Source organism: Colias philodice, chromosome 16, assembly GCF_061535455.1.
Source record: "Colias philodice isolate Cphi_HAF_F1 chromosome 16, ilColPhil1 Martin Lab GWU primary, whole genome shotgun sequence".
NCBI classification, from domain to species: Eukaryota; Metazoa; Arthropoda; class Insecta; order Lepidoptera; family Pieridae; genus Colias; species Colias philodice.
The window spans coordinates 4,291,260-4,304,699 of record NC_143101.1 but is presented as its reverse complement, the minus strand read 5'-3'; the positions used below and the strand labels follow the sequence as shown (position 1 = coordinate 4,304,699).

At 37.1% G+C, this 13,440-nt stretch overlaps 1 protein-coding gene across 8 annotated transcripts in view; it reads right to left on the bottom strand.

Annotated features, from left to right (window-relative positions):
* Positions 1-3,139: 3,139 nt before the first annotated feature.
* Positions 3,140-13,440, bottom strand: part of Ih (hyperpolarization activated cyclic nucleotide gated potassium channel Ih) — a 186,481-nt gene continuing 176,180 nt past the window's right edge. For 5 of the 8 annotated variants that reach the window (XM_089705384.1, XM_089705383.1, XM_089705390.1 and 2 more), the window contains 8 exons: positions 11,768-11,931; positions 10,943-11,085; positions 9,779-9,916; positions 8,552-8,653; positions 7,988-8,137; positions 7,487-7,705; positions 6,344-6,608; positions 3,140-6,013 (listed from right to left, as the gene is read on the bottom strand). In XM_089705384.1, coding sequence (XP_089561510.1) covers positions 5,385-6,013; positions 6,344-6,608; positions 7,487-7,705; positions 7,988-8,137; positions 8,552-8,653; positions 9,779-9,916; positions 10,943-11,085; positions 11,768-11,931 — 1,810 coding nt within the window. In that variant the 3' untranslated portion in view covers positions 3,140-5,384. The remainder of the gene's footprint in view (positions 6,014-6,343; positions 6,609-7,486; positions 7,706-7,987; positions 8,138-8,551; positions 8,654-9,778; positions 9,917-10,942; positions 11,086-11,767; positions 11,932-13,440) is intronic. The other 3 variants (XM_089705386.1, XM_089705387.1, XM_089705388.1) reach the window with 3 other exon arrangements.

Below are 13,440 nucleotides of genomic sequence, written 5' to 3'. Positions count from 1 at the left end.
TGCTGAACAGTAAAAACAAAAATATCTAAATCTAACAGTAAAAATATCTACTACGTGACCAAGCTAACTAGACCTTTTTCAACTGTGACGTCACCCGCCCATGTCTCGGGTACAGATAGCAAAAAAAAAATATTAATAATATCACTGTTCGCTCTCCGCTATGAATAGTCTTATTTTTCCCCATTTCGAGGGCTGTCTATGAATAACAACACAGTAAAAACTTAAACAAATAACAACAAAAAACTTAACAGTCAACAACAAGCTTTAACGATTAATAATATAAAGTACAGAAAATATAACTAGCGATGCGAAACGTACGAATGCGTCGATGCTGCGAACCGTACTAAGGCGAACGCGATACCTGAGGCGGTAAGCGGGCGGGGAGGTCGCATTCCACCCGAGCGTCTAGTTGGCTTGGTCGAATAATAATCAACATGAACCTTAATTCATAAGAAGTACGTACCAAGAACGTACTATTATCTTACTATTATAGATTGAAGAGCAAACAAGACTTTCTGGAATATTATTGAAAAAAAGCAAACTAATTTCGTTTTAGTGATTATGCGGAGCATATCGTTTTAAAGACAAACAAATAAATATTAAATTTTATTTTTTTTTGTTTAGCTTTCATTTGCACAATTATTTATTTATAAACTAGCGGTCCGCCCCGGCTTCGACCGTGGTACATGTTTACGTTTTCTCTACATAAGAACCATCCTCGTACTTCAAGGAATATAATAAAAAAAGAATTATCGAAATCGGTTCAGCCGTTCTCGAGTTATGCGCTTATCAACACATTTTGCGATTCATTTTTATATATAAGATTTCCCAAAGAGGCTAATTTAAAAGAGATGTGGATAATGCAACGGGACGACTGGATGCCGACAGCATTAAGCACTCTAACAAAAGCCACTGATACTTCGATCCTACGGCAGTTCCAAGATTTAAAATGCATATTTTCTGTCTGTATTTTGTAAATACTGTTTTAGACTATTCTATTCCGTTTTTTATTAAATAATAATAATATTATGTAAAGACGTGCTTTAATAGTAATAAACATTCTCCAAAATGCGACACATTATAATATACGCATATCTATACTAATATTATAAAGAGGAAAAGTTTGTAAGTATGTATGTATGTATGGTTTTCACGCAAAAACTACTGGACCGATTTCAAAAATTCTTTCACCATTAGAAAGCTGCATCTTTACTGAGCAACATAGGCTATATTGCATTTTCAAAAAAAATATAGATCCTTACCAAAAATGCAATAATGTAACCCAAGGTGTAAAAAAATCCTCAATAAAACTTCTGTCATCGCGTGCGCTGCGGAATCTATTGAAGATAGAACAAAAAAATGTTCTACGGTATTATAGAATGGATCAATATCTACAAGAAAGTCCGCGATACCATATGTCCATCTTCAGTAGTTATGTTACTACAACAACTTTTATACGTTTTCAAAGTAAATAGAAGTGCCGACAGTTATCAAACCATGATATTATCATATATTATCATTTATGGATGTTTGTTACTCTTTCACGTAAAAACTAATGAACCGATTACAATGAAATTTAGCACACATATAGAGGGTAACTTGGATTAACACATAGGATAGGTTTTATCCCGGAAATCTGAAATCCGGGAACGGGAACTATGCGGGTTTTGCTTTGAAAACGCGGGCGAAGCCGCGGGCGGAAATCTAGTTAGATATAATAGAAAGAAAAGAAAAAAAAACGCACAAAAAATTGAAATAAAAATTCAACAAGTAGGTAGGTACTTAATTAACCTAATGCACTAAAACATAATTACTTATACACAACAATAGTTGACAAAAATTATTCTTAAAACTATCTTCATTGCGATTTTACTTAGAATAAAACCGCGGTACACGACCACGGCCTTGGTCTTCCGTAGTCCCACCAGAGTTTGGCACGGGCGAGAAGAGCCTATCACTGTAATAAAATGAACAACTACATATTTTCTATTTGTGAATTATCGATAACAAGGCTGATTCGGAACATCACTTAGGGCATAGCATCAGGTTAATGTCATTAATTAATAGTGACACAAATTTCAACCTTATTTCTATGTATTGAGGTTCAAAGTTATATCTATCGAAAATTAACGCCCTCTGTTGTTGAATAGCCGAATTTTTTCGAATTTGGAATTTCTGAGCAAAAAGAAAAAAAACAGCTCATATACTTACCTAGGGATGTTATACTAAAATAAATTAGGCATGCGTTAGGGTACATATTGAAATGCTGAACTTATTACCTAAGTATGTTTTTACACAAATTAAGCTGTCCAATAAAAGACATAGTTTACTTGTAGTGTACTTTAGCTATCGCCTATCCCTATCGGTTTAAATGTGTGGGTTTGGCGACAGTGGTTTTCATAGTAATTATGACATTATAGCACTTCTATTTGTTTTTACTGTTCAGTGTTATAACCGTCATCGCTTATTAATAACCTATCCTTTTTTATGCTAATGCGGGAAACAATAAGGTTCCTTAATTGCCTGGTTTAATTTCGTAGGTACCCACTTAATGCGTTAGAAGTTATCATAGTAAACAGTAAACTCGTCTGATAGAGAATAACCTGTGAGTTTAACAGATGATGATCATCTACTTGCATTTCAAAAATCGGCCAGTGAAAGAAAATATAAACTTTACAATTAACCGACGACAATTTACTATGTATCTCGCCAACAAATCACCCTGTACTTTATATATAGACATTTTTGGTCCTCACATATACCTCTAGTGTAGTAGCACAGTAAGTCACATAATATTAAAAATATAACAGTCATTATGAAACTAAAATTAATTATCATAGGATCTAAGCATAAGATGATCTTATATTATGATGCGTAGGTATATTAATTGCTCAAAATTTGACCACGCTGACGTAGCCACGGTTAACAACTGTAATTTAAAAGTGTGAAAAATAGTTATCATAGGTTGTATACCTACCTATGATGACCTGACACATATTACTGAAGTTCAGTCACTGAACTCTTGGATAAAGAAAGGTTGGACCGATATTGATGAATTTCTTGTGTGACTTCACAGGTTTCAGTTTCACAGGAGATGTGTATTTTACAGGTAGGTATAGGAAATAGTAAAACAACGTAGTGATTTTCATCATTCTTTTAATGTATTTTCTCTAATTTTCTTGACAGCGATGAGCACTTTTGGTGAAAATAGATACCAGAAATCAGTATAATATAATTATAATAATTATACACTAATTAACAGTCCAGATAAAAAAAATCTTGTTTCGTATAGTTTTCTCTGTTATAACCAACAGCTCAACTTCACAATAAAAATAGATCTCTTCTATAAAATTTATATACTTTACAAAAAGCATCAATGTCAGATAAAACAACAGTAAATAAATGCTTTCGGGGATCAAACGTAATATAATATTACTCTGTAGATAAATTGACTGAACGTCACTCTGCTAAGATCTCAATTGTATAAATATCTTAAGAGTACAAAGTACCTATTGGTGTTAGTCGCCAAAACTGAAAACTAGGCTGCATTCATCTACTAGTAAGCTACTGCGTATTGGTTCGTCATTCATTATCTATATTTTGGCTAAAAAGTCAACGTTTGCAAAATTATTTTACAAATTGTTATGATACTATAAGAATAATTAGTCAACGATGAAACGTGCCAAAGATGCGGCGCCGGCGGCGGTCGGCTCAACGACTACTCTACTCTAACCAAGGGGGTTCGTTGCGGTCATCTAATGTTGCTAGTCAATACGATTCCAAGAAGCACTTGCGAAATGTCTAAGGGCTCACTGCCAATGAAAATATCAGCTAAAAAGGCAGAATTAATTATGTCAAATAGAAAGAAGTATAAGCATCGTCCATGCACAGTTGAGCTATTATGTCTTACGCTATGATGTCGAGTATCGCCGAGCCGGCGGCAAGACAGCAGCCTAGCTGCACTATCACAACGTAATTCGTCCGAATTTATTACCGCTCGGGCCTACTTAATCCTACGAAATGATCACTATCGATAATAAATTAATTTTCCTACAATTAAAATAAGGTACCAAGTGTAGTGTGCATCAATTGTTGCGCTGTACCGCGCGCTTCGGTTTAATTGACTGGACCGCTCACACGTGTCCGTTTATCACTTCTATAAAACAATACACTAAAAGGCGAATCCTCGTACTTACAATATTTACATAAACAAACGATTCAAGCGCTACTGATTCGAATCTACTTAGGAAACCGAGAGAAATTGTATGCCATGAGGCAGATAATATGACTATGAGATGTTAAAACAAGGAAGCGACGGTGCTACTGAATCGTGAGACTTTTAAAGTTGTGCGTAACTTGTGCACTGCGTGCTGCGTCAACACTCGCTCGCCCGCATATAATAATAATCTATAAAATTAAATCATTACTCTACTTTTACATTTATATGGTTAGGATTCATTGGGCTTACGATATGTGGATAGATGATATTATTAACAATACTAACAAAAATACTATTTAATTACCTAAATAGAATAAATAAATTTCTAGTAAACCTAGTTGTACGTGTGTTTGTTTTGAACCAACCATTTTTTTATTGTATGTTCTTAAAATATGTTAAATAAATAAAATTGTTTTTAAGTTAAAATATTGTTGGGAAAACACGACACGTACAATATAAAAGTAGTCTTAAATACATCTAAAAAATATTTTTGTTACATATGATTGCGATTCTGAGTAAATGCCTAACCGAAAAATATAAAAATAAATTTATATGGCACAAGATTATAGTAGGTTATGTGTGCAAAAATAGGACATGTTACACGACTATCTAAATAAAGCGAGGCGAACGAGTCATCACGCAACTCTACACATCTCTACGCTTCAACGTTTACATAATAAGTAATAATATAATAATAATTATCAACAACTTCAGATATATAATAATCTCCGTTATCGTCTCTACCGGCAACGATAAACTCTGAACGTTCACTCGCGAACGAATGTCCGTCAACCGTCAACAATGAAGGTTCACGTACGCCAACAAAGCATAAAATAGTGATATCTTTACATTTCAGTCTAGTCTACATAATTTTCTCTTTAGTGGCAAGGTATTACTATAAGACTCGATAGTTTCAATATATAACAGTGTCTATATAATCGGAATACGTCGCGTATTCGTCACAGCGTCGATGATATAAAATTTAACCTAAATAACACAGGAGAATTAAGTATAAGATCACAAAATGAGATTCGGCGGGCGCGTTCGCCCGGCAGAGTCGCAGCTAATACTCGCGTCTACGCTACACCTAGCGAGGCGCCGCGCACTCGCACTAAGCCTAGTATTGCTATCGGTCGGCCGTCGCGGCCTAGCTGAGGGTGCGGCGTCAGGGGGCGAGGCCGGCGTCCGACTTGTGGAAGCTGGCGCCGCCCGCCAGCGCCGGCGGCGGCGCCTGCGCCGAGCTGAAGTCGTGCTCGGACTTGGGCCGCGGCAGCGCCGCCGCCACGCCCAGCCCGGGCAGCGCCACGCCCGCCATGCGGCACGACGCCGCCTGCAGCGGCTGCAGCGCCAGCCCCAGCGAGCGCTCCGACAGCCGCGCCACGCTGTCGTCCGACAGGCTCACGTGCTCCGCCTCGGCGGCCAGCGCGTTCACCACGGCGTTGATGGTGTTCCCCTCCGACGTCGTGTCGTCCTCCCGGTGCGCGACGAGGTTGGGGTTCTTGCCGATCTTGTTGAGACGCTCCGCCGCGACGCTCTCCATCGTGCGGCGCATTAGTGGATATTGGTCGAGTACAGCGTTAAAATGGTCCACTGATAAGGAAAATAGGTTGCAATAAGTCTCGGCGCGGACGGAGGCAACTCGTCGGGCATTCGTCAGTAGACAGATCTCGCCGAAATAAGACCCGTCCGATAGACTGGTCGCTACTTCGCCGTTCGCCATCACTATGTCTACTATGCCTTCTTGAATAAAATACATCTTATTTCCGATGGTTCCTTCTTTTATGATAATATCACCTGAAAAGAAGAGGAAAAATTTTATAGTTATTTTTTTTAAGAAAAATCTTTAGGTTAGTAAACTTTTCGGCAGAAAAAATATTTTTGACGTTATTAAAATAAATCGTAAATAACCTTACTCAAATGAAAATTAACTAATCATTCCAATGGAAATTAATTCATATACCGAAACAAGTCCCCTATTTAGTATCGAAAATACGTTATAGTGTCTAGTATTATAGTATTTATTTAAAATCGTAATTCTGTAAAAGTTATATGGAACCGACAAGAAATAAGATTTCGACTCTATATTATTCATCTAATTTTTACAGAAAATGCTCAAATATTTACCAGGCTGGAAGACTTCATAACGCAATTTAGTGACGACATCAGAAACAAAGTTGGAGTCAGCGTTTGCGAAGAAAGGCACGGATGCGACCAGCGACCGGCAGTTGTAGTTGATGACGTCTTCGCGTAGCTTTTCACTCAACTCTCCAAGGATAAGCTCCTCATCGAAGAACTTCCCTTGGTACCGATGCTCGAAGTACTCTGTTATTCTCTGGCGCATCTCACGCGGTAACTTGCGATACGCCATGTATTCTTCAACTTGTTTCACCTGGAAGAAAATGGGTTTATATTAGCTATAAAGGCAAGACTCTTGCAAAACACTTCCTTTGTTATTATACATATTTGCTTTCACGCTCACACTATTGTAAAGATATAGACATGATTGATCGTGCGATCGTGAAGTTATTTTAAATTTAAACCAGAATAAAAGTTTCACTATAACACTTTTCCTGTAGGTACACAAACTAAAGTATCGTTTAAATAAGGGTGAAGTTATTCTGGCTTATAATAATTATGATAATAGCTCTACTCTACACCATTGATGTTAGTTACGAATGGATTCGAAATGAAAACTGTCATGAACACTGTGATGAAATCAAGATGAAATACTGACGTCCTATACATATTAGATATTTTATGAAACGACTATAAATTGGACGTATTTTTAAATGAGAAGTAAAACAGGTATAGATAAGTGAAATAAGCTGGATAATTATTTCCGTAGATAAATTAAGATTCTTGAACTGTTATAAACGACTGTGCATAAAACAAACTATAGTGATTATCAAACGACAATCATTTTATAAACTACGCCCAATTAAAACACCGGTTAATATAATGTGAAAATGATTCCTAAGTGTGTGAAAAAACGCATAATCTTGTGATTTGCAACAACAATAACCCACTAACGAACATTCATTCTGTACTCACGTCTAATCTCTGAAACAGGCAATTATGACAGTTAATTAGTTTTTAAACACTATACGGTGATACGGATGGTAACATGACTGATTGAATTGATGGCTTTTATTTATGGTATTTTATAGGGGATTTTATTGAGGTATTTATTTAGATTTAATATTTAAATGTGTTCATAACAGCTTTAGTGACATTAATAAGTAAAGCATTGTAGGGAGGGGTTCGTACCTTTTCTCGATATTGTCTACGCGAAGAGTCAAGACTCTGAATCAAATTAGTTGCATGACCCAGGAAGAGGGCATAGCAGGTAGCACCAGAGATCATGGAGAGCATCGTGAGCCACATGTCCGTGAGCGACTGCGGCGGGAAGCGGCCGTACCCGATGCACAGCATGTGGGACATCGCCTTGAACAGCGCCCATGAATACTGCTCCAGCCAATAAGCTTCCTGAAAGTGAATAATAGAGTGTAAGTTATATTGAAAACTAATAAAAGGATCAGTCTGAAAATTAAGTTCAAATCGCCATCATCATCATCATTTAAACTTTAAAGGTATATTTATTAAACTTCATTTTTAAAGTAAGTTCAATTAAAAAATTATTAAAAACAGGGTAAATTGATAAGTTTTCTTAAGAATTAATGTGAAAGAGCGAGTATAGGTGGATACATATTACGTGACGTTTACAGAATATTTTTTTGTGATGAAAATAATAAAGATATATTCACTTACTTGTAATTCGTTTATTGCCACCCACGAATTAGGCGGAAATCCTTGAAGCATAGGCACAAGGAATTGAAGACATCCAGACCAATGACCGATTAATAACATCATGCAGATTAAGTTGAATATCCGCATGAAAACGGACGCCATGTTGAGAAACTGCGGAGGAAACATCGAGGATTAGCATCGTATATTAAGGGAACGTCGCCTCTAAAGGAAGCCGTGCGGACTGCGCGCGACAAGGACGCTCGAGGTCAAGCATCGCGATGATCATCTACCGATGAATTCGTACACAGTGAGAGAAAAGTATGAACGCGTGAGGCGATTGTCGAGCGAGCATGCTACAGGCGGGCGGAGCAGGCAGATCGCGGGCCCGGAGCCGCCGCGCGGGCTCGCGACCTGCCCGCGGCCCGACGCGCCTCCGCCCGCGCGGCCGCCGGCGGATCGGGGAACGGACACGCCAACGAAAGAGAGGAAGCGAAGCGAACGCAGCGGTGTAAAGGACGCCGGCGGCGCCAACATGCTAAGCGGGCGAACGAGCACATGCGCGCCGGCTCGCGCCGACCCTGTTACCTTAAATATCAGATTGCTTTTCGTGTCACCCTTCTTTTTGGCAACGTCGGAGCTGAGACGTCCCCTCCGTTCCGTGCGCTTTTTTTGTAGATTCTGCAAGATCTAGAAAACAAGCGAGAAACACGAGATAGTAGGAAGAGAGCGAGGCGCCCGGGAGAGCGCGGTCGGAGGTCGTCGCGGGGTGTGCGGGGCGGGGCGGGGGCGCGTGCGGGCAGGCACTAACACCGACACGAGCGGGAAGGGCTAGGCCCCTACACTAGCTAGGAACGCGCGAGTCGCATGCGGCACCTGCGAGGTGAGGTCGCGGGAGCCTCCGCCATCGGGGCCGCCTGGCTCGTCGCTCGGTTGCGGGCCGGGGCTCATCTGCACACACCGTCACTGTCACGTCAACACCACCACCCTCCCCGTCCTTTACTTCTCACTGACTCTCCGCATTCTTACGAACTGTCCCCGTTTACCGTTTGCCTATCTAACCTAGCTTCTTGTCTTTGTGATTTATATTGCTGCTGTTTACTTTGTTAGGTATATGTTACGTCATCGAGATTTTTTCATTTTATACACTACGTTAAATACATATAATATATTAGTATAACACTTTGATATTATCTGGATGATTATAATAAAATTAAAATGGTATCGATCGTTATGCAAAGCGTAGCTGATTTGTAATATCGCATCAGCATAATACTAAGGCTTCGAAGAAGCAGCAACATAATATGAATTGTTTTGCAAATAATTGACTCTGTGAGTGTGGGACGGTTTGGGTCTGCGGTCTGGACGATTTATCGCGGCGCGACGCGGGCTTCGGAAATTTGAAACGGATAGTTTACGAGTGAGAGCGTGCTTAGGCAGAAATAAGCTTGCAGAAAGGCAGTAGAGAAGTGCAGAGCGGGACGGGCTCACATTCAGTGGGGGTGGGGGAATGGTATAATACAGGATTACAACACACTTCCAATAAGACCTTATTGGGATCACTACAATCTAGAACATTTTAGACCAATATTAATAATAATTATAAAACATTTTCATCGTATTATATACAAACACATATGCCAATAATTACGTATTTCGTATGCATCAATTCCAGAATCATTTAATCCAATATTATATTTAAGTTAGTAGGTGTTCATCTCATGTTAGTCGATGTGAGCGTAATGTGTTAGAGCAGTGTTAGTGGGGAAGTAAAAATAAGTAAAAGTGTCGGCTAGAAGAAAGATGATGGCTTACATATACTTCCTCCCATTGCGATACGTATCGGACGAGTCTTGAAAGTCGAAGTAGTCGAACCAAAGATAGAAGTTTTGCTAACCGAAGTATCCTCAAAGCACGACCGGCGTGAAGAATTTGAAAGCTTTCACTAAAATCCTGTGAACACAACCAAAAATATATTAGTATCTGGCATTCACTGTGGCGCTCCGATGAACTGGATCGATCCAAAGCAGCACCAGGAGAAGGCCCTAAATATACGAAGTGTAAAATCATGCATTTAGGTTACATGAGTAAGTAGTTATCAGGCCAAAGAAAAGTGCCAAGCATATACTGTACATATTAAAATTGCTATAAACTTCTTAAAAGTCTCCATTAGAAAACTGGGTTTTGTATTAGTATCATAAAAGCTTAGTACATGTCAAAAGATAAGAATAAAGATAAAATGCTGTACATAATTTATTAAGCTTCAATATATAATATGTAAATGCTAACGATTTTCATTAATATCGTTATATTTCTAAGTGTTAGTAATAATAAAAAGTACAATTTGGTCGTGTTGCATATTAAAATAAATAAAAAGACGAAAGAAATTAGCGAAAAATTGAAGTGTTATGGTAAAAAGATAAAATTAAAAAGATAATCTATGAAAAACAAGCATAACCATGCTGACAAAATTATGTAATTATAGTTTTACATAAAAGGAAAAGGTACATCGAAGTAAGTTTGCAGTTATATATCTACAGGGTGCGACATTTGAAGAGTTAATAGAATGTGCACAGAGTTTAAATGTGCATAAGATAGTCACAATAATTCAGTAATATAACCTACAGATTAGGCTTATAAGCGAAGAAGATCATTGAGTGAGTTGAAATTGGATATAAACGTGCAGATAGACAAGGTTTTATTGTAAAATATAGTTCACATGTTCGAAGAGAAGTCTAATTCGGTGCAACCAAACCTTTCGAGGTTCCAAATAAACCTTATAAGTATGAGATCTAAAACACGACGCGTTGCACGTTCTCATGGCAGTTGCGTATATTGACAATGAGAAACGAATAAACAAAATAAAAACAAATAATGTTTGCTATAAAACAAATTACACCCAAGCTGAAACAGAATATCAACAACATAAAAGATAGATTAACTCTATAATAATAGGAACACGGCCAAATTGCAACGTACGTTTACCTGATTGAAGATCAAGAATATATAATCTAGTGGTATACTAGAGATGAGGTCCAGGAAGAACCACGTCCTTAAATAGTGCTTTGCTATTAACTTGGGATCTAATATCACTTGTTCTGCATTGTCTTGCTGCATTATTCCTGAAATTAAAAAGTAAATAAAGTTAAACAGACGAACTATTTATCTCTCAGACACAAAATGCATGTGCATGAATTTATTAATACCAGCACACGATAAGTTAAAGGTAATTCCGCGTTATAAATCCGAAGAAATAATAAAGCACAATAAATCTTTATTTCAGTTCATCTACCGTATTATCTATTATATAAAGCTTGTTTGTTAAACAAGTAGTGTTTGAACTATAGAGAGCGCTAGTGGCTATAGTGCTATTCAAGTGTTTTGTATTCGAAATGCATAATAATAGTAACATGATTGAGTACATTCAATGGATTGTGAACAGCTCACCGATTCTAGTTTGAAACAACAATATTATTATGATTCTTGGCTACTATGTTCTTGAAATTTTAGAAGATTTTGGTTTTATATGCTCAAGGTTCATGACTATTTTAACTTTAAAAATTAATTACTCTATCGATTAAACTGCTTATCGTAATTTGTCAAAGTTAACTTAATCACGCATTGTAGCGACATTATAAGTAGGTCCGTTACTATTATTTTTTATTTTTTAATACTAATAATATTTTAAGATACTGAACACAGTTGTTTATCTGATATTATAGACTTAAATGTTTTGTGCGATGTTTGAAACTTATGTTACTTTGTGACTTTAATATTTATAAATTGATTTACATCGATATTTACCTGTTCTAAAATTAACAACAATATCTATAAGGAATATAGTATCCGATAAACAATTGAAGGCTATCCACCGAGTGCTGAGGTCGTCGTTGAAGAAGGAGATGGCAACAGGCAGAATGATCAGGTTGGCGACTAACAAGAGCAGCATGCAGAGGTCCCAGTAAAATCTGTAACAAGAGATATTTCTTATTGATAAAAATTCGCTTTAAGTGGAATTTGATTGCACATTTTCATTCGTAAGACGTCGTAAGTGTACCTATCAGTCTCACATCTTTATTTTTAGTAGAGAAATGGAAAAAGTTTGTGTACTCATCAATAATTTTATATTAGCTATTATTCCGTAGAAATATCAACATAATATAGGACCTTTTATTGATGCAAAATCAACAAAGAATAAAAGAAAAATAGGCGGTATATATATTATAGCTTTTATTTATTTTAATAAAAGAAATTGTCTCATTTATTATCTGTTCCTTTCATGAAAGAGGTCCTTTGAATCATCAAATTGGCATTAAAAAGTCACGATTCACGGAGGGATGACCGCACGGGTAATATAATTCACTTTAACATGTTAAACCTGATAAACGGTTTAGCACTCAACTGAGGAAAAGCGTTATTCGTCTTGAGCACTAATGGTAAATTTACGAGCTGATTGGTGACATGTACATACAAATTATCCAATAAAGTGGTGATTTAGCCGGTAACTGTACGAGAAATGATCTCATCTGTCTAATCTTGCACCTGATGTTCCCAAGAGACTAGTTTAATTCGTTTGTTCGAAATATATAGATAGTACCTATGTATATTCCCGCCAATTAATTTTCATGAATATCAAAAGTAAAGGTTGTGTTTGTCAATGTAATACCTACTACTATTCTTGCTTCTGTACTATTTTTTATGTTAAATACCGATTACCTTGCCTGTAGTGCAGTTTTATTATTCAAGAAAATATACTAATTAGGTTACCTACTACTTTTAAGGTTATTTTTGATGTATGATGAGGAAGTTTTAAGATTATTACCATTCATTTATTCAGTTGTATTTGCAATTCTTTCCTTAACCTTCAATTCGCAGAAAGTGTTGTATTTTGTAATAAAGCAACAATTCAATAGACCATAAATTTGTACTTTCCCCACTGCGTGTCGCATCTTAAGTGGTAGTTCTGACTTCTGCGATGATCTAAGCCTTGTGTAATGTGAAATGACATAATACGTTTCTACAAATCATTTTTACTTAGGAAGTTGTCTAGGAGTTGTATTGTTGAACGAAATTCTTATTGCGTATTCACTACAATGATCATCACGGATTGCTATCAATCTACTACGATAATATTTTTTAAACCTATTGAAATTATACATGCAATAATTTGAGAGCTTGCCCCGGTTTTTGCTCTGGTGCCATGAGAGTAAATCGCTTCAATAGTCTCTAATAGCAATCACGGTGACGTCAAAATCGGTTTCAACTGAATTAAGCCAAGTCAGAGAGACAATACACAATTGAGCTTTATAGAGAAGAACAATTATAAATTTCGCCCGTAAACTAAAGATTTAATTTTGACAATTAATGCCGTCATGCTTTGTATTTACGGACTCGTCGCTAATTATGTTAAATTGTTTAATCAGCGTACGAAACGTTGTTAAAAATCCTCACTGAGACTGGGAAATGCTGACAGAAGC